The 22,648-nt window shown below is 40.3% G+C and overlaps 1 protein-coding gene across 1 annotated transcript in view; it reads right to left on the reverse strand.

The window, feature by feature from the left end:
• The window catches only part of LOC139730657 (protein unc-79 homolog), a 56,602-nt gene extending 48,491 nt beyond the window's left edge, over positions 1 to 8,111 (reverse strand). Inside the window, exons 1-7 of the mRNA XM_071641517.1 lie at positions 8,028 to 8,111; positions 4,922 to 5,042; positions 3,916 to 4,079; positions 3,163 to 3,333; positions 2,222 to 2,311; positions 1,753 to 1,808; positions 1,251 to 1,374 (exon numbers count right to left, since the gene is read on the reverse strand). Coding sequence (XP_071497618.1) covers positions 1,251 to 1,374; positions 1,753 to 1,808; positions 2,222 to 2,311; positions 3,163 to 3,333; positions 3,916 to 4,079; positions 4,922 to 5,042; positions 8,028 to 8,049 — 748 coding nt within the window. The 5' untranslated portion in view covers positions 8,050 to 8,111. The remainder of the gene's footprint in view (positions 1 to 1,250; positions 1,375 to 1,752; positions 1,809 to 2,221; positions 2,312 to 3,162; positions 3,334 to 3,915; positions 4,080 to 4,921; positions 5,043 to 8,027) is intronic.
• Between the last annotated feature and the right edge of the window lie 14,537 nt (positions 8,112 to 22,648).

Consider the following 22,648-nt stretch of genomic DNA (forward strand, 5'->3'; position numbering starts at 1 on the left):
AATTTAATTAGCTATCAACCTAGTAGGTCAATGAAAAAGTTAACTTTACCCATGAGTGAACACATTCGTTTTTCTCTTCCAAGGCACAAAAGTAAAAATTGCAGAATGGACAAGTTGTTATTCAAGCGTATTTGCTCTTCCATATAATAATGAGAACAAAAGACAAATTTAACACAATAGAAATGCAAATTAATTTGCAAAAATCAAGCTATGATCTCAATAATGTCTCTGTAACCCTCCAAAGATAAAGAAAGGCAAAAAAAAATGGAGGAAAATGAAGAATCTTCTGTCAAATCCGCAGTCAAAAGACATAAGAAAAATATTATGGTAACAAAGAAAGTTAAATTTGAAACATTATTCCAAATTCAGAAAATGTGAAATAATATTTGGATCTTGAATATGTCTCGTGCATTCTTAAATTCCTTAATTAAAAGGTAAGATGAAGAAATTCTGTCAATTTTATCACCTTTGCGGCTAACTCCCTATGTCATTTAAAGTTTGAATTGATGGAAAATGCTTATGTTCCACCTTCAGTTTCCCCACTATGTTTTTGTTTTGAATATAAAGGGAACAACAGAATGGAAACTTATTTCTGCTGTTTCACTCATGTCTCTCATTGCGTTTAAATTGGTCTTTTGTTATCACTGCTATCTTGGAGGGCATTTGCAAATGAATTTCAATATGTCCAATTCTGCAATTTTCACTTTTCTGCTTTGGAGGACAAAAACGAATGTGTTCACTCACGCATAAAATTTCCCTTTGTATAAACCTACCAGGTTGATAGCCAATTAAATAATCTTTGATATGGTATATGACACATTGATTTTTATCTACGTCTTCTATGAAAAATATTAACTGAAAAAAGTGTTTACTTTCTTTTTTTGCTGAGTGTATCTTAAGTATTAACTTGTCAAAAATATAACCTAATGTAATCTGCAAGCGTATATTACTACCTTTAATTCAGAGATACTAAAACTCTCTGTCAAATCTTTCAAAGAATATGAACATCATATTGAATGTCTCACACGAAGTGAACGATATACAATGCTCGGTGAATTGAATCAAGATGAATGATGATGATTTAATGAAATCGTTGAAAATGGATTTAATTGTAAAGGATTAATACACAGAGAACAAATCAAATCGAAGAGCCAGCTTTCTAAGAGTGGAAGTTATCACCTTCATAAAGGTGATATCATATCACAGTGTTCTTCTAGTGTAAAGGAGATCCAGGAAGTAGCACTACTTACAGGCATAGGTGAATTCTCGGTTGTCATTACTGGAGGGCACAAGTGTGGGCCAGTAGTGGAAGAGGAGATTGGCTGCTGCCCCACGAGCCCCTGAGGGGCCAAAGGCCACAGTGCACAAAATGTCCTATGAGAACAAAAAAAAAAAAAAAAAAAAAAAAAAAAAAACAGTGCTTATTCATATCACATACATTCAGACTTGATGATTAACTCTGCAAGAAATACACATTACAATTGAACTTATGATATATCAAGCTCCATTCAAAGAAACACCACAGATTCTCAGTGATACTTCAAATTCATTTGATAATACTAATTTAGGCAGATTTGAATATTACAGAGCTTTCTAAAATTGTCATTGCTATCTATTATGTCTCTAAAAAAGTTTTTACTTCAAACTAATTTTGCCTTGTTAAAAGGAAGTAAAGAGAAAATTTTTATTCAAAAAAGATTATTGCATGATTTAGACATAACATGAACATATGGGCAATTTATAAAGATTTACCTTGAACACTTCTGTCTTGTAGGTCATGACACATTCCACCAGCAATGCATGATGAGCTAGGGAGAAACAACCATTGCAAAAACCATAAGGAAAGTGCATGAAATAATATTGGTTAAAATCAATCATGCAAGTTACATGTATGTACATGTAAGGTGATGGCATGATCATTCACTGTATGCATATTTACTTGTTATTCTTACCTTTTTTACCCTTTTTCTGCCTTCCTATTACTCTATTAGTTTCTTGTGGGTTAGGATGGACTCCGTGCTGGTTCTTTGTTTTCATCGTTTGTTTGTTGTTGTTGTGTTTGGGTTTTTTTTTGTGGGGGGGGGGGGGGAGGCTTAATTATGGCAAAAACAAGAGCACAAACACATGCACAGACCCATGGCAATGTGAAAGTACATTGAATTTAAAAACACAGTGCAGCTTTGAAAAATTGACTGTGGGAAACCATGTGGGCAAGTCTTACCTTTGTTCTTGCAATGCTGCAGGACTAGCATGATTACAGCTGACATGGACATTGATGCATATGTTTCTCCCTCCCATCCCATCACTTCAGCTGCAACAAAGACAATGGCATTGCAATTGTTAGTTTGCATGAAATTTAAAAACTAAATAATACTAAAAAAAATGAACATAATCTCAATTAAGAAAGCTGACTGTAACCAACGAATGCTGATTGTGCGATCAACTTTTCTAACCATGAGCACAAACATTTGTATGGAACTGGCGAGCATTACACACTCAATGTAAAATGCCCAAAATTGCTTGCACATTTTTGCTTCATCACCTTTGTATTATACTGATTAAAAAGAAACTTAACTCACAAAAAAAAAAAAATCAAAAACCTTACACAGATGTTAAGTATGATAGTTGGCCACAAGATAAACACCATGGGGATAGTTGATTTTGAAGTTCAAATGCAGCCAAGCATGCATGTTGCATGTTTGATATTTCAACACAGTAGATATATTCACAACACTGTAAGAAACACATATGATGAACTTCAAAAAGTTCTGAATCACAGATATGATTAGACTTTTAATTTTTGATTGGAGATAGGTAAGTGAGATGTCAACTTCTTATTTGGTTTTGAACAATTATCAATGTCTTGCTCCCATTGCAGCATATCTTTAACCAAATTTCAAAAGGAAGTATATGAAAAAAAAACACCAGATAACACATGAAGACAAAGTAAAAACCCATACCGGCCATGAATCTAAAACATAAGTTTTTCTTTAAAAAAAAAAAAATAAAAAAAATAAAATCATGCTCAAATACAAAAGATATAACAGTGCAGAAATTTTCAACTATTTCTCCTCAGTCTGCATGCAGGCAATACATAAATTAAGAATGACCTTTCAAAAACTTTGGGGGTGCGTCCAGGCATAAGACAAAATGAATGCTTACTGAGGCAAATGGGGAGAAGTGTGGTACACAGGAGGTCCACAGTCTCTTTCTGGAGAGATGAAGGGAACACAGCCAAGGTGGAGGCCACTGTGTGTGGAATGGTGTCAATTGTCTCGGGCTCCAGAAACCACAGGATGCAACCAAACAGCTGCAAAATGGCCTGCCCAAACGCTGCAAGATCAAACAAACATTTGATATCAGAATAGCTACACATTATAGGCATTGTACAATCTTCACTACACATACAGTGTAGGTACGGTAGTATACTGTACAGCTAAGGCTTTATTTTGTGTTTGTGTTTTTCTTTTTTGTTCTTTGCTTTAAAATTACCATGCAGCTTAACAAGTGGGTTAGCAAACACAAAGGCTGTTTCTGATGTTGTAATGTTCCTGTAAGTGTGTTATCCTTCAGAGTCAACACTAAATTCATTACTACATAAAGTAAATGAACCATTAAATAAAAAAAAAATACAAAAACAGGCTAATAGCATACTTGCGAATGCAGTCGGCTTTACAAGTTTGACAAGGAGTTTTAAATGTAACAGCTCTAGAGCGAGAGGTGCCACCACAGAATCAATTTTGCTTTTGATGGAGTTAACTAATAATTCTTGAGGTGATGAGTACTAAGTAATTGTATTATTTTGTATGAGGTCCTAAGATTCACCCATTGAGAGAGAAAAAGAAAAGAAAGACACTAAAGAATTTGAAACTGTGTATGGAAATGTCAAAATGCTTTTCATTCTTCTCTACTCACCAAATTGGCCATACTGTACAAGCGGCACAACATCTATCAGTCCAACCAGTGTCTCATATAGACTGAGATAGTCAAGGCTTGGGAGATGGGGGAGACGATGGTTGACTCGCTTCCGAGTGGAGCTCAACTTTTCATCAACATCACCTGGAGCACCTTTTAGAATGCTATCATTTCATGTTCAACCAAGCAGATTAAAAAAACAAAAAAACAAGGGTGATCATGTCAACCGAAAATAAACCAAAAACATCATACAAAAATAAAATTTTTCCACTAAAAATAAAATCTGACAAAATTTAGTTAGTACAATTTGTAGATATACAGAGCATACAGGCACCAATATACAGTTCCAACAGATTGTGTCTAAATCTAAATTGGATAGCTTAATGTATTGAAACAAAATGTGATTACATACATGTATGTGCTTCATGATGTACTGTATGTCTACCACAGGCATGACATATTACGGCAAAATGATAGTTATTAAATATACCAATATATGTCAAAGGTTACCAGGAAAATTTTTCTCTTTTTTTTTTCATAGCAAGCTTGCAAGGTATTTGAAATCAGATCTAAGGTAGAGCATGCCTGAAATAAATTTAGCATGAACTAAAATTGGCAAATCTCTTACATGAATAAGTCATAAAATCTTCAAAGTATGATATCAAAAAAAAAAAAAGAGGAAAACTGCATTAATGAGATAATGTATTTAAACAACCAGGGGGCACCATTTTTTCCACCTTTGTCACAGCAGCGGGTTTTGTTAAATCAATAGGGTAATCAATTCAGCATTGTGCTATTAGACTCATGCAGCGTACTTAGGCCTAATATGATTGAAACAAACCCAGGGGTTCTCCATAAACAAGCATACATATTTTGTAATCATAAAGCAGCTATTCTATTACAGTAAAACTGCATGTACTGCCTAGCAGGACGCATTTTATTCCTCCATTCATCCAGTACCCTGAAATGCAGAGAGATAAAAATTCAGTTCTTTAAATCACAGTACCTTCTTAGCGTGTGAATGAAGTACTTGAGTGTGTTGGCAATGTCGATGCCTGTTGGCAGGGGTGCGATGTTAAACAGGATCCTGCTTTGGTAATCTTTTACATTCCGGATTTTGGCAGCAACTAGTAAACGCAATGTGAATAAAAGTACATAAAATTTAGGGCATTAGTAGATCATAAATTGACTTGTCTGAGAAGGTTTAAATACATACAGTACACTTACGACCTGGGAAATAGAAGCACACACTAGCATGTGATAAATGGCAATTGGAGCATATAAAAAGGATTGACTAAATATGGATGCACAATTTTTACGGTGTTTGGCTACATTTTGTTTGTCTGTATTTAACCAGAAAGCATGTGCATGCTTCATTTAGAGTTTACAATCATGTGACATGAGTTTTAGTCAAAACTTATTGATTAAATAAAAGACATGGAATGTATGAACAGTTTGGTACAGTAGATACAATTGTAGGTTCATCCATTCCCGCTGAATAACATACAGAAATACATATTAGCAATTAGATTTATCAATAAGTTGAGAGTTTAAGAATGGCAATTTTATTGATTTTACATCAACTTTTCACAGTTTACTAAATTTGAGTTGCCCAATGTTCCATTTCATCATGAAAAAAACTCCACCAACTTTGCTATGAAATTGATTATCAAACTTTTATCTATTTGTTCCCACTTCATCGCTGCTTTGTCCACTGTATGGTTGACTAGAAGAAAATGCATTTCACATCTTCAACACTTAAATGCCTTTCTGCCGCTTCATTTCCCAAACAATCCTCTCCAATCAGATTCTATGAAATATGTTAGGGACACAGGTATTTCACATATTCTTCAATACTACACTCAGGACGAAATTATCATGTGCCATTCATGTCAGGCTTCCACTAGGTAAAACCTATGGCAGGAGGTGGATAATGCCTTTGCCTGTAAAAATTGCAGAAAGTAGATAACCATAAATATTGTATACTTATCATCAGTACAGCAAAGTTGCAAAATACTCTGAAATGTGAACTGGCCCTCTGATTACCGGTAAAAGAGCTTATGTATAGGCCCCAAATATTGATAGGTTTAAGTGACACTTTGTGTCTGTTCTGATTTGCTACTACCTAAGTGATATCAGCGAGCTTTAGATCTGCAATGTGAACGTTATTAAAGACAATGACGCCTCTTGGGCTGGACAATGGAAACTGTTGTCTCGCGCATGTCAATTTTATGCTTAATTAGTGTCATTTTAGCTTTAAAGTCATAAACCCATTGAGGACGGGCTGATTTTGCTAAAACATGCATTTCCCACACTTGCCCAAGTATACTCGAGTCGGGGACTCAGTTTCAAACTGTTTTACCAAATAGGGAAAAAAAAATTGCTTGTGATATTTTCGAAACATACCACTAACATGTCAGAAGCATGGATTTTAATGTATGAGATGATATCACATCCAGCTCAACCTGATTAACTCTGTACAACATGAGTACAGTATAGCTTCTTCTCCAAACACGACATTTTTGCTTTGCGAGAAGACAGGTTAGGTTTTCATGTTTAAATGAAAGAGTATCGCACACCAAAGACGATGCATACAATTTTACGTGTAATTTTGTGCATGGAATAAAAATGAAGGAGATCGGTCAACCCCAAAATATAAACAAACATTGCTGCCTCCAGTCACGGAGACAGTATGATTGAAAATGAAGATCAATCCAGATTCAATCTCCTAGCAGAGGAGGAACTGCAAGAGTTCATTAACTACAGCAACAGTGTAAATACCAAGAAGCAAATCAAATACGGGCTCTCCGTTTTTTCAAACTTTTGCCAGCCAGCAAACTGAATTTAAAAACATTGAGAACTGTGAGTTGGATGTATCGCTGCCCCAATTCTGTGCCAGTGCACGGAACAAGAAGGGAGAATGCCACTCAGCATACAAGTGTAAGTCAACAATGCATCCTACAGTACCAGTATTTGCTTTGCAATGCAGTGCCGTTTTCTGGCTTCCCGAAATGTCTACATCGTCATCTATCTAGCAGAAGAACTTTCTCTAACAAGACTTTCAAGGCACTGTCGGTGAAGTTGAAAGAGAGTGGAAAAGGAAGCGTGCAACATCACCCTCAAATCTCTGCAGATGACATGAAACTCACACATGCAAGTTTAGATCCGAGTACAGCAAAAGGGCTGCAAGATATAGCACTTCTCAAAATAATGATTCATTTTGCTAATCACGGAAGGGACACTCTGTGTGCTATGAAAATACAATTATGCACCAGGAAAGAGATAATGAATTCTTCACTCTCCAAGACATGAATACAAAAATCCACCATGATGATGATGCTGAGAGCCCAAAAGGACAAATGCAGACATTACCAGGAAATTGTTGATGCCCAGTTGCCAACTTCAAAAAAGTACTTGTTAAAACTAAACCTCAAATGTTCCTGGATGTGGCAGAGGCCAAAAGAAATGGTTAGTGATGAAGAAATAGAATGATACTGTGTGTAAATGCACCGCTGGGCAAAAACACACTGGGAACCATGCCTTAAATGCTAAAAGAAAAGGCCGGATGCTAAAAGTTGCACACTTATTATTCTCTCCGTACAATTGCATAAAACTCCTTGATCATGTTTAGTATGTATCCAGGGAAATTATGACCATCAAGTCATCACTCAGGATTACAATGTGTTATGACTGATATCATAACAAAATATGAAAGTAAGACAAAATATTTCAGATGTGAAGTGGCTGTATCCAGCCTCTCGAGCCATGGATACAGTCATAACAGTACGTGTGCAGCTGAATCCAGCCACAATATGCAAGGCTATGGATGCAACTGCACGCATGTGGCTGGGGTGACACAACATTTGCTCCTGCGACAATTGCTCCGGTCTTATTTTCTCCAAGGATTTGGGGTCAGGGTGATGGCTGGGATAGGGTTTTAGGTTTAGTTTGATGTGAGGATTAGGGTTAGGTTTTGTTTGTGGGTAAGTTTTATGTTTGGCTTAGTGTGCAGATATTTCATGCGAGCAATTGTTGCAGGAGAAAATGTCATGGGTTCAGTGCAATATATAAAAGGCATACACTATTCCAAATTCAACTAGACATTTACTTACACTGCTCTGCCTTGGTGGACATGTTGACATCAGATCAGTGAAAATACCACATGTGACATCATGACACATTCCACATCAGGAAAACTGTTAAGGCAAGTCAAAAAGGGACTGTGTTACTCATGTCTACAGCTGTCAAGTGTTACAATCATATCCACAAATTACCCTGTATGGAGTGTTGCAACAAACAATTCATCAGAAATACATTGTATGCAAATCATGACAGAACAATCTAATCTCCTCCCTACACCCCTATTCCTTACAACGATGATGAAATTTATACAACACCTAATTAGAATATAGCTATCCAATTGGTCGACTGCCCATCATGTAACATTTAGTTAAAAGTTCCATTGAACACTGTGGCTGTCAGCCGTGCAATTTTGTTTGAGAAAAAATAGATAGCACATGGCTGATGACACCCATTTCCATTGACTCCCATGTTAAACTCACGATTGACCCCCAAGTTTTTGTTCCATCGCACAGCTCTGATATCACAATTGCAGCGCACACTCAACAAATACAAGCGCACTTACAAGCGCATACTTTTGTCACTCATTTTTGTAAACCACTTCAACCAATCAGCTTCGCATAGGTACGTACATGATGACTGTGACTGTGCGGCTACTCATTCATCTTTCACGGAAAAGGTTGCTATTTCTGTGCTGAATTCACGAATCTGTTTGGACCACATCTGTTGACGTTCGAGGTGTTGAATAAAACAAATAGTGTACGGTTTTTACTCGTGCAATGGAACAAGATTTTGAACTTGGTGAAAGATAGAGGCGCTCTATTCAATGAGGCGAAGCCGAGTTGAATAGTGCGCCTCATCTTTCACCTCGTGCAAAATCTTGTACCATCGCACTCGTGACCATTCACTATTTGTATACTATGACTTTTAGAGTCGCTCCTCTACACAAAAGATGAAAGCAAAGATTTACATTGAACACTAGAAGTAGAATTGTAGGCTAGTGGTAGAAACTATAAATAGCAGTCCGGAACGAGTGCAACATCTTAAGATTAAAAGAAGACTGTACCGGTATTTTATTTTTATATTTGTTGTTCTTCTAATTCTAAAAGACCAAGCTGTGCAAATAAAAGCAAAATTTCATCGCAATTTAGTCTGCAATTTCAAACTCAAAATGAGCCTTTATTGGTGCAACTTAATGGCCAGTTTCACAAAGAAGCCAATGGTATGCTGTGTGTTTTCAATTTTGCTAAACTTTCTAATGAAAAGAAAATGAAGATTTTGGAGACCTTTTTCATGTAGCCATTGACACATGTAATACAAGATAAAATAAATAACAAAGGAATTATTCTGTACATGACAATTTGAAGTGGATGGTAAAAGGCTAATAAGATTAAACAGGGAAAATAGTAGGGCAATCATGCACTTTACAGCCCTATCTATTATCAGTGCAAGATTTACCTGCAAATTCAAGTACACAGGCACTGCGGGTTGACAGCATGTGTTCCCGTAATGTGTGCAGGTGTGTGTGATCTTACTTTAGATGTGTGTGCATATAACCAATGTCGATACCTAGCGTGTGTGTGCCTAAATGAAAGCACTTTCGATGCACCACACCATTGCTCTCGCCCTTCTCCCTGCACGGTGTGATCGAGCAGAGAAGTACATGTAAACAGGGGTGCTGTGCAGCTGTGTGCATGCATGGCATGGAAAGGCAGAAAACGCAACTCAACAGTTGTAAACTTTCGTCCTTCATTCATGATTTTAAATGAATGCATACTGCGTTATATCTCATGCAGGGGATTACTAATTAAGCTACCATGGTATTGCAGAGGGCATACACACTGTACCGGTATGTCCACTGTCCTTGGCGAAATCATTCTGTGAAATAATAAACATAAAAAAAAAAAACTGCAGTCCGCATTACGAAAATCTTATACTGATGCACCAGTCTGTCTGTTACTGTTTGCACAGTTACCGATTTATGGGCACAGCAGCCACTACAGACATACACACACATACACACCACTGTGATACACACACACACACACAAGCCTCTCCTGCCTATGACGGGTGGTTTGCGCGAGTTGCGGTAGCGATTGATGGATGAAGGAGACGTTAAATTACTGTATCTAATGTGGTTAGCTAGGAGCATGGACCATGCGAGGAGTAGGATGCTCAAAAATGTAAGCGAAACTACTGAACTGTAGCGCAGACTTCTTAACCACACTTTGACACTTTTCTGCGATGAAACACATTTATAAAAGTAAAGCTTGATAATCCTCACAGGCTGCAGCAGAGAGCAAAGACAGGCAATATTGCGCAGCTCGCAGGGTTCGATGTGTCAAAATCGCAGAGTGCCGAGGACTTTAATGACATAATATCACTTGTCAAACAGCATTTCATACAACATGAGCAGTTCGCCGGCTGCTCAGTGTGTGATGGTTCATGGGATATCACCTTGGCACACAGGGAATGAGGGATCGATGATATAGGACCATAAAGTGCATGATTAGCACTAGGGGCACACTATGTCTTTTAGGCAATTGTGCATGTACGTTGCTTAACCGATTGCCCTCCGTACGGTACGGAGGGCAATCGGTGTGCGACATACATGTAAACCACGCATGCAACTCATATTTTCCGCAGAGATTTACTTAGTATTTGCAAACTCATTTTCAGACAATTTTATTGTATTTGGAATGTGAGAAAGTGATTTGATATTGATGCACTTTGTACAAGTATATTTTGCTGAGCTTGAGTGTGAGATTGATGAGAGTTTACACTGTATTCCGATTGTCGCTGTGCTAGCGTACTAGAATTCCGTCCCATCATGCCTTGCGATGCAAGAACCATAAATGCACGTATTAATTCGCCCGATTGGCCCTGACCAGACGCCGCGTGAAGCACGCACTTGTGTAGGCCTACAGCAACAGGGTTGTGTGTCACACGCACATAAGCCTCGCCCACATGGGTGGTTTGCGCAATTTGTGATGAGGTCAGGATGGATGTCGGGGGCATATATATTTATATTCAGGTATTACCACTGTTGTGGCTAGACATGTTCAGAAATGAAAGCTGTTGTATCACAAACTTACTGCGATCTTTTCCAAAGTCTGCGCCTGATCATGGCAATTTTCTGCAATGTAATATTACAAATGTAACGTTAAAGCTCGATAATCCTGCAGCGGAGAGCAAAGGCATGCGATATCACGATCGCACAGTGTTCAATGTTTCTGCTACGCAGCTCGAAGCGCAGTGAGGTGGGCTTTTTTAAGTTTAGTGACCTTATCACTTATCAAATGGCGTTCCATAACCATATAGATCTACAGCAAGACTTAAGAGAAGCTCGCCAGCTGCTCGGTGCGCGGTGGTTCATGGGATATCACACTGGCGTACAGGGAATAAGGTACCGACAATACAGGGCCATAAAGTGTACAATTGCCAACTTTTAATTTTAAAGGGACTGTACAGTTCTGCTGGTTGAGGTGAGGATTCAGCTTTTAACGTTTTGCGAGATATTCAGAAACCACTCTATAGTATGAGATGTCAAAGAGCATGCAATTCTACGGGGTATCAAAAGTTTATTTGATGAAAATCTGTTTTGAAATGGCTGAGATATCCAAAAACAAGGTGAAACAAAGAGATCCTAATAAAAGGCGTGGCCTGTCACCTTTTAATTATCACTTTTTTTGGATATCTCAGCCATTTGAAGACCAATTTTCATCAAATAAACATTGAATCCTTCTTAGAATTACATGCTCTTTCAATTCATATTTAAGAGGAGGAATGTTATAAACCTGAATAACTGAATCCCCACCTCAACCAGTAAGTACTGTACAGTCCCTTCAGATTGACTTAGATTCTTTGTGAAACAGGCCCCTGGTCCTGGTCTACCTTGTGTGACAAGTTGTGTAGAGTCTATTTTTCTACGTCTTAAACATTAACAATGGAAGATTAAACGAGAACTTACCGTTTGAAGTTTAATATTAATTTTATGAGTAATTGGAGGGTGAGATTACGTCATATATGAGAGATCCCGCTAGTGCGCGCGCCACTCAATATTAGAAGCAAGAATGTGACCACTGATGTAGGAAGATAACGAGAGATTAAGTTACCGTTTGAAATTTGGGGGAGGGTGAGGTGGGACGTAATCTCACCCTCCAATTACTCATAAAATTAATATTAAACTTCAAACGGTAAGTTCTCGTTTAATCTTCCATTTTATATCGTAATTTCGTGAGAGATTACGTCATATATGAGATTTCAAAGCCAGTGGTTACATTCTCGAGGCAACCCCCCCGAAAAGGGGTAGGAAGCATACCTTACAAGAGGTTCCATTGCAAATCTCATTCAGGTTGAATGCTGCAGAGATATTGTGTCTCCAAGAGTTCACAAGTTCAGGCAGTTCAAGACATGTCTGCCCAAATCTTAGGGCTTCACAGTCTATTTTTTGATAATTGTTTCTACAAAGGTTTTCTCAGCAGGACAGGGCTTGTTGTAGTACTTGCGAAAGGTTCTTTCGTTGGCCCAACCGGCTTGCGCAAGTATTTTGGATACTGGGAAATTTCCCTTATTGGCTGCGGAGGTAGACGCTGCCCGAGTAGAGTGCGCCTTGTAGATCTCTGTATCAATACCCGCAGCCTCCAAAACCTCCTTAATCCAGCGAGCGATTGTTTGAGATGATACCCTGTGATACGGTTTCTTGTAACTAATAAAAAGGTACCGTTCACTAGCTCTGATTCTGCGGGTCCTGCTGATGTATTCCTGCAAGTACCTGACTACACAAAGTCTCCTGTCTGGCGGGTATGCCTGGAGCTTGACACTGTGTGAGTAATTTCCAGGCTTGCTCTGTTTTAGGAGATCATGAAGGTGAAAGGTGACTGCATTATCTCTTAACACCATACCATCCAAGCTTAGATAGTGTAATGATTGAATCCTTTGTGCTGAGATTAATGCAATAATCACACACAATTTAAGCGTCAATTTTTTCAGGTCCAAAATGTGCGCTGGGGACCAAGAACGAAGAAAATTGAAAACAAGGTTAACGTCCCACATTTCCATGTATCTAGGCTTGGGTGGGCATAGCTGAAAGACTCCCTTCATAAACCTCTGGATAAAGGGATGGTTTCCAACTGTAAACATAGTATCTCGAAGAATCACAAATGAAGATAGAGCACTCCGTGCTAAGTTTATGACACTGTAACCTGCCCCTTTATCGAAGAAAATGTCACTCAGGAATTCCAGGATAGCTTGAACATCCGAGTACAAGTAGTTGCTGCATTTTTTGTCACAAAATGCTTTCCATAAATGTTGTTTATGTACACTGCATACTGTTTTTTAGTCCCTTTTCTCCAAGAGGAGGCCATTACAGCAGTTATCCGTGCATTCAATCCCGCATCTCTGAAGGGCTTGCACAGAACCTGCAAGCAAGAAGATCAATCTGAGTGTTTAGTGGGTGAGGAGTGTTAGAAACTGGCAATGTTAGTAAGGATTCACTCCTATGAATAACAAGTGGTTCCTCATTCATCATCCTGTTTAGGAGAGGAAACCATGGCTGGCTTGGCCATTTTGGGACTACTAGTATCCCAGTTGCATTATCAGATTTGATTTTTTGAATGCACTTAGCAACTAAGCAGAAAGGAGGAAATGCGTAAAAGTACCACTTTCCCCAATCGAGAGTAAAGGCATCAACAGCCTTGGCATGTGGGTCGGGCAACCATGTGACATAGTTCTCTACCTGCTTGTTAAGTCTGGAGGCAAATAGGTCTATTTCTGGTGTCCCAAAACGTGAAGTTATTTCTTGGAAAACTGTGCGGTCAAGCATCCATTCTGTGCGGTCATTGAAAATTCTAGACATGCGGTCTGCCTCCACATTCAGCTTTCCTGGCAAGTGTGCTGCAGTGACCCAAATTTTACGAGTTTCGCACCACTGCCAAATCTCTCGGGCTGCCCGATCACAGTCAAGGGATTTAATGCCTCCCATGTTGTTAATGTACGCAACAGCAGTACTGTTATCTAGCCGTAACAAAACATGAATGTTTTGTGAATTAGAACAGAAGGACTTGAGTCCCATGCCAGCAGCCAGGGTCTCCAGATAATTAATCTTATTCTCCCTGGCTTTTTGCAGCTCGTCTTCATTCCATCTACCCCCTGTATGGGTGGTATGATCAGATGCCCCCCAGCCTTTGCCACTGGCATCCGTGCACAATTCGAGCATAGGTTTAGGGTGTCGTAAGGGTGAGAAAGTAGACTGCACATTGTCTGTCCACCATTGCAGCTCTTGTTTTGCTTCCAAAGATAGGCTCATTTTTCTGTCAAAATGCCCCTTATTCATTTTGAGTGCTTTGATTTTGTCCCTTTCTAAAGCCCTGTAATAGAGCTGTCCATACTGGACTGCGGGAAATGATGCTACCATTTTCCCGATAATTCTAGCCACCTGCCTGATACTGGGGTTTGCCATTTGCATAAGTTCAGTGCACAAGGACTGTATTTCCTCTGATTTGTTATCAGGCAGTCGAATTGTCATGGCCTGAGTATTGAGAATGAAACCAAGAAATTGTATTTCTTGAGTGGGGCATAGTACCTGGTACTGATTTTTCTGGGTGTACCAAGAACCCAAGTTGTGCAAGGATGCTAGTGGTTTCAAAAACCGTTTGCAATGTTTGATTCTCACTTTCTCCAATAATGAGTACATCGTCAAGGTATCCAATTACTACATGCCCTTGCTCTCTCAGTAATGTGAATACAGGTTTCAGTAGTTTAGTGAATAACCTTGGCGCCGTGCTCAGGCCATTAGGCAGTACTTTGAATTGCCAAAGTTGATTTTTCCAGGAGAACTTTAAGAACTTCCTGTGTGTTGGGTGCACAGGTACTGTGTAGTACGCGTCCCGAAGGTCGACTGAAGCTAAGAAGCTATTTTCTGAAATGAGTTCAATAGCAGTATGGATATTTTCCATCTTAAAATGCTGGTACTGGAGATATTTGTTGAGATCAGACAGGTCTAGAATAACGCGTGTACCCCCGTCTTTTTTAGGCCGTGTAAAAATATTAGACACGAATTCTCCAGTTTCCATCTGGCACGGTTCGATTACTCCCTTGTCATGGAGTTTAGAAATTTCAAGATCAATATCAGCCTCTTCGGCTTTATCACACCGAAAAAGGTAAGAGGGTTTAGTTCTAGATGGTGCACCCATCTCTTTACTGAATTCAAGCCTGTAACCACTTACAGCATTTAGCACATGTGGGTCTGAAGTAATTTTGCGCCACTTTGGGAGGAATTGCTTCAGTCGACCTCCTACCATAGGTTCTACATTATTATGACATAGCTTTGCATAATCACTAGAATCAGATGTCATGTTTACCTCGTCAGTTGAACTGGAGGTTATCGTGCTCTCTTCATCCCTGAGCCCTGCTTGCTGCCGCAGTGCGGTTGGTGCTGGCTGGGATGTGTGAAGGTGTGGGGAGCCGACGGCTTCCCCCTCCCCTTGGGGCGCTGGCCTAAAAAAGCATGGCTGGTAGCTCCAGTCCACGGTCCTTTTGCACCTGTAGGCCTAGTGACATCACTTGTACTTGCACGAGAAGTAGTCCAGCCCGCGTCGCGGTACTGTTGGGGCAAATTTGAGCTTCCTGATGTAATCTTGCTCCTGCCCTTGCCATATGCACTCCTGCCATAGTCATATGGGCTGAAACGCTGCTTTTTGTATTGTCTGCTATGCTCACTCCTGAGGACACCCTCAGTTGCTTTTTGTTCATCTCTTATGTCTTTCATTTGCCTTCCCAGGTCGTCACCAAAAAGGAATTTGGAGACCGGGGTAGAGGGCTTGCAGAGATGCTGGAATTGATAACCAATGTCTGGTTTCATGAATTCCTTACGCAAGGAATTTAGCTCGAAATTCGCACTGCACAGAAGTGCTAGTGCATCTTGTTGCTGTTCAGTGATATCCTGTGCCGACACTGTATGTATGTAGGCATTGATGCCTCTCGTGAGATTCTTTTGGAGTCTCTGAAATTTGAGGTCTCGTGTCTTTGAAAAGGCAGGTAGCCCATTCCAGATTCTTTGGTTGACTTTCGGCACATCCACCAGCTCACAGTTGCTGGGAATGGGGTATTTAGTGATCGTTTCATCTACCACTTTGGGCTCGAGCTGGTGGGTCAGAAGGTAGGCTGTAGACTTAGCAATTTCTGGGTCAATGGGGGGACCAACTTCCTCAGCCACAGCAAATTTGGCTGCAATGTTTGGCACTTTCTCCACTACAGAAGGGGGAACTTCGCCTTCTTCAATATCAAATTTGTCATCACGACTATCCCCTTGACCTGGTTGGATAATCACAGAGTTTTCATCCATATCTCGGCCCAGAAATGGTGCCGCATATTCATCATCATAATGGCAGTCAGTATCTGCCGAGTCTGAAGGGGAGTATTCAGAACGAGTCCTGATACTCTTTCCATTGCCACCGCCTTCACGGGCTGGTGTCTGCTTTGCCGACTGTGCCTCCACAAATTGAACAACCACAGCTAATTGGCCTTCAAGCTTGCCGAGTCTATCTTCCAAAGTTGAAACTTTAGAGGCCAGTTTGGCAGGTGGTTTCACTGTTTTGCTTGCACCGGTACTACCGCTAGGGTTAGCACTGCTTGTTGTAGTAGTACTATTACTAGTACCTGCCTTGCCGGCTCTAGTAGGCGTTTTACCTTTGGCTGTCGCAGTTTTCTGCTTGCACTCTTGTGCGTGCTGGTCTCCGCGACCCCCGCCGGTGGCTGCCGGGGACGCGACTGCTGTCAGCAGCGGTGGTGCGGCTGTGCCGCCCACGTTTGGAACGTTGGTCGAAGACATAAATTCCGTTGCTGTTCAGCTGAAGAATGATCGTTAAAACCAGAAAAAACCTGGCAAAACCTCCCGTTGAGGTAACTTTCGCTATTACGTCGATCCAACTCGAACGAAAACTTGAATATTCAAGTGCAATTCCGGCGAATTTTCCGAGCACAGAAATTTGCGTGTTAGCAAGATGGCGGCGACTAACGAATTGAGTGGCGCGCGCACTAGCGGGATCTCTCATATATGACGTAATCTCTCACGAAATTACGATATAAAATAACACATTGCCATTAAGTTGCGTATGCCTACATCATCATGGTGTAGAACTAGCCTGACCAGACCGCTGTGCAAAGCACAGCAGTCTGACATGTACTAGTGTTTAAACGTTGTAAACGACTGTCGCTTTTGACAGCAAGACCACAAAAAAGTCTTTTATTTTGTTTGATTTTCACAGTAATACCACCCACCTATATCGTATTTTGCTGATGGTTGAGTTGAATTTGGTGTTTTGTTGGTATCCAAACCTTATTGTTGAATTTTTCGGAGTAGATTGTGCGATGATTCACAAAATCAATGAACTACCACGAATGCTCAACCCCAGGTACCGTGGTAGCATTTTACGTACGCCCGTGCGTTTCGTGTGTTACGTAAAGCTTGTCGTCTTCTACGTACATGTATTTCCGCACATGCTGCTCTCATGATTTGACGTCACTTCCGCTCCGACTAGCTCATCCACTTCCGCTCCGACTAGCTACGTTGTAGTATAGGAGAGTGATTGCCATTCAATAACACGCAGAAGATGAGTGAAGCAATACGGACGCTTACAGACCTGATTTTAAGGACGGATTTCGGTGGGTTTTTGACGTAATTAAAAAAAATATGCATACCGATTATTGAATGATTATCATAGATTACGGGGATTCCTTATATTTTAGTTTTCCACGATTAATAAAGATATTCATATTATTTATTAGTCATCAGATCTACCTTTCCCTTGTGTGCCTGCTGTATCCTGTAGTGACAAGTGTATTGCTGTATCAGTTCGGGAAACCCACTCACAAGGGGGGCCCCTCCTTATAAGTAACCCGTCCCCCTTATAAGTAACCCCGTCCCCCTTATAAGTAACCCCCGGGGCACCCCTTATAAGGAGTCTCCACGCTTTTTTGCGATGCAACGCGAAAATGAAAGGACTGCGGCAATTCGCTTGATTATGTCCATAAAGCTTCACAAGTTTCCTAGTTACTCACAAAATTTGAGCAAAATCGGTTTGAGGCATCATATCTAAAATCATGGATTTAAATGCGATGTCAAACGACCCATGCGAATGCTGAAATGCGAGCGATTACTGGCGTGAGTGTCGCCAGGCGCGGCGGCGCGGCAATGCTTGAGTGCAGACGTGGTAGTCGAATGCTGAAATGCGAGCGATTACTGGCGTGAGTGTCGCCAGGCGCGGCGGCGCGGCAATGCTTGAGTGCAGACGTGGCGACTGGTCGCCACTGGTCGCCACGTCTGCACTCAAGCATTGCCGCGCCGCCGCGCCTGGCGACACTCACGCCAGTAATCGCTCGCATTTCAGCATTCGCATGGGTTGTTTGACATCGCATTTAAATCCATGATTTTAGATATGATGCCTCAAACCGATTTCGCTCAAATTTCGTGAGTAACTACGAAACTTGTGAAGCTTTATGGACATAATCAAGCGAATTGCCGCAGTCCTTTCATTTTCGCGTTGCATTGCAAAAAAGCGTGGAGACTCCTTATAAGGGGTGCCCCGGGGGTTACTTATAAGGGGGACGGGGTTACTTATAAGGGGGACGGGTTACTTATAAGGAGGGGCCCCCCTTGTGAGTGGGTTTACCGAACTGGTATGCCTGTAATGTTATCGGTCTAGTTAATACGGCACGATACTCAGTAAGTGAAAAGACGGCATTGGCATCCTAAGATTAAGATTCCTTTGAGTAACATGGTTAGATTCTAACACGTTACTGAATTTTGTGAGAAAGACCGTACGAATGTAACTGCGGCAGGCCAGCAGCCCCATACGCATGCATATGGCCCTTTTATGGGGATGACCGTCGCAGTTTATAGTACGAATGTGAATTGTGATGCACAGAAACCAACAAACGGCACAAATGGCATGTTTTTGGAACTTACGTATCACCATATCAGCTCATCCCCAGGGCCCAGTTGCAACGCAGGAGCATGGATTGTATGATTGCACTCTCCTTAAAATTACAAACAAATAATAAATATTACAAGCTAGATCGTGACCGTATTCTCTCCACACAGCCGATGATTGTTCGCCGTACAATGTACTGTACTGCCGTGTCATGTAGATGATACGTGTGATGTATGTGCCGCCGGTCGGTCGGTGTGCGGTGTACGCTCTCGCGTCGGTGATCGTCTCGACTCCTCTCCCCTCTACTGAAAGTGTGTGTTTGTGTACGTGTAGTGTGCATATTCCATGGAGCTGACGCTGCTAACACACACACAGTACGTTGTGTACGTTGGTAGATAACAGTCTAGATGCTGGTGAACAAGAAGACGAGGGTTGTTGTGTGTATGTCTGTGTGTACTGTATACTAGTACTACCAGTATGTGTGTGTTGTGTGTGCTGGGGCCCCGTCTTATAAAGTACAGTACAACAATATACAAATGTACGTACTTCTTACCATGTACGTCCACCACGTCTCGATCTACTGAAGATTTCAGCAACCATTGTTCAGCATGGCGTTGTGGCACCTACGCAGGCCTCTAGCGCCTACCTAGACATTCATTATCAGTTGCACACTTTCACATTCAGCATTAAAAAAAATATATATATATATTGGTAATGTTATTACTTCGGCATTTTCAATGTCGGATCGCTATAAAAACTCCAACATCCTCATGCACGCCAAGAGTGTCTACGATGCTAATTCTATATCTACTAAAGATTTCAGGTGCTTAAGTTTGAGTTCTGTTCTATTTTACTGTTAAATATGATTAGTCTAAATATGGATTACCAAGGAAAGATAAAATCTCTGGCAAATATCTGGATGATGTTTAGCCTAGTGAGCGAACGTTGTGCGACTGCTGTTCTAGAAATTGGCCATTGGCCAATTACACAAATACAAAAGTAACAAATCTCGATACTGTAAAACCAGAAATCAAGCATAAACAATCGATAGAACATAAGACAAGCTAACTGTAGTGTTAGATATGTAACTTGGGTGCCTAGGGCCTAGCTTGGGTGCCTTTATACGCCAAATTAAGGAGAAAAAAAAACTTTACCATGAAATGTGGGGAACTTATTAACATTAGACCTCTATTTTACACAATGAGAATGGCCCTAGAGTGATGCTTATTGTGGACATCTAGAATCTATTTTGTATCTGGACACATGCTTTTAAAAGTTCAAGAAAGAATGATTTTAAGATTTTTAAAAAATCCACCCAAAAGTGTGCACCAGATTGCTAAATTTTGATTATGAAAATGCAAAAGCTTCCTGGCTTTAACGAGGGAAAGGGAAACATCCTCCCCTTAGTTTCTTGACCTCAGTAAATTTGATATAGGGTGGCACATCCTATTACCGGACGCTTTTCTTTGTGGCTTTGAATTCCGTACTCATAGAATGAAATTTCGGCTAAAAATAACACCACTTATTCACAGACTCATGGAAATTACGAATTCAGCCAACTTATGTCAATTCTCCGTTCCAGTTTTTAGAAAATATGCTTCAAACATACCCCTCTAAAAATAGTGGTTTTTTGCGCGGTGCAAAATCGCATTGTATTACCGGACGTGATTTTCGTAATCGAATAATCGAGGTCTTTCGCACCTAATCCTTGCACCAGAATCACAATTCATCCCACAAATCACCGTACACATTCTCACCGAGCGGATGACAAACAAAAAATCTGCAAATGAGGCTCAAATTTCGTATTTTACGGCAAAATGTCTGTCTTGACCATTTCGAACAGTTCACGCAATAAAACCTTGTAAGAAATCGACAACTGGTTAGACTACGTGCTTTGTCTATGGGAGCTGCACGTGCGGGTGATGAGTTGCGGGCCCCTTAGCGCACAAACTATTTCCGCATCGTTCGCGTTTGAGGACGATACTTCTGCTACAAATTTCCGATATTGATCAGTGAACTTTTGGTTCCATTGAAATCTTGAGCATTTTTCCTGTATATTAGTGGGATTTCATAGAATTTCAGTCGTGAAATGTGATTCAAACATGCATAAATATTAACTATGAAGAGGTGCAGGTCACTCGATCAACTATAAATTGGAGGTAAAATGTGATTTTTTTTTTCGTGTTTTTACATTTTTATGTGGCGTTTTTTGCGATTTCGGCCCACAAAAAGTTCTGTGAGGCTAATCTACGAAGTCTCGCGCGTATAGAATGTCATTCGTACGCAAAAATGTGCGTGTCCGGTAATACCATGCGTCCGGCCGGTAATACCATGCTTGCCCCATATCTTGTTGTAGGCGCCTGTACAGAAGGTGCTAGCGCCTCGTGGCAGACTCATTAACATTGTATTTTATTTTTAAAGGTTCTTATTTTCTCATTTTAAAAACTGCAAGTGTTCCACTAAATTGTGCAACGGATCGTTGAATTTCAGTTCTAAAAAATAATGTAAAAAGCTCCCTCGCAGGTGGCCTCGTGTGCCAGGGGACAGCCCCTCCCCCCTCCCCCATATTTTGCCCGTCTCCACGACAATAGGGGAAGTGGGTAATAAGACCCCACCCACCCCCCGCGCACTTCATTCTTAATCTACCCTAATCAGCGTCGCCAGATGTAATTTCTGTAACCGAAAAGGGCGAAATTGGGTCATTTTTTAAATCGTTTGGTGACAAAATTTCAGCCTGGTAACTAAATCAAAATTAGGTGATTTTTTTGGTAATTTTTTGGTGACTTTGAGACCAATGACTAACCAATCGTATTCACAATACCTACCTATCTAACTAGCGTTATAGTATAAACTGAAACGAAAATGCATTTTGCCCAAAGGGCCAAACTTTAGCTCCTGTATCAGACCCTAAACATGTTACAGAAACATAATATATATGTGCGCTTTTTATCACTCAACGCACATAAACAATCATACAATAGATCTAATAAATAGACCTAGGTTACCTAGGTCTAGATCCATATAGTCTAGTAGATTTCTACAAAAGGCACACATTTTGCATTTAGAATCTAACTTTAGACTAAAAACTCAAGTTTTACAGTTTTAGTGTGTAGATCTAGACGTGTTCTAAACGTTAACGTTAGATGTTCTGTTAGATCACTAACGTTTAAGAATCTACGGCGCGTAGACTCGCGCATCGCAGTTTGATAAAGTAAAGCCATTATCCATTAGACTAGAGTTCTACCCTTGAGTTGAAGGTTTGACATCGTTTTGTATTGAAATTGAAGCCTAACTTACTAACGTGTTAGTTTCTAGAATCAACTACGCTTTTCCGAATTTGGTGATTTATTTTTCATATGCCTTTTGGGTTAGCTAGAGGTAGTTACTTAATGTTAGCGTTAACACGTTAGTTAGAAGTGATTTTGCTCTGTTGGGACCTGATAACGTTAGACTTAGGTACCTACTTAGTGTACTTGTTAAAGAGGGATTTGGATATTGTTCGTTGGACTTGTGAAGTTTGACTAGACCCTCTACCTGTAACAGTTAGGAGTCTACCGCTTTATGTTTTTGTTTTTCTTTCTTGATGGATTTAGTTCTAACGTTAGATCTAACGGTGTTTGAATTGAACTGAAAAAAAAAATGAATGAGTGAATCAAATGAGAGATCTTCAGACACTTTTTTGATACTTTGGTGGCTCTGAAAAGAGCCGTTGGCTTTGTGAT

Source organism: Diadema antillarum, unplaced genomic scaffold (genome assembly GCF_040938485.1).
Source record: "Diadema antillarum isolate AM-2024a unplaced genomic scaffold, OU_Dant_1.0 seq00000326_RagTag, whole genome shotgun sequence".
Classification (NCBI taxonomy): Eukaryota; Metazoa; Echinodermata; class Echinoidea; order Diadematoida; family Diadematidae; genus Diadema; species Diadema antillarum.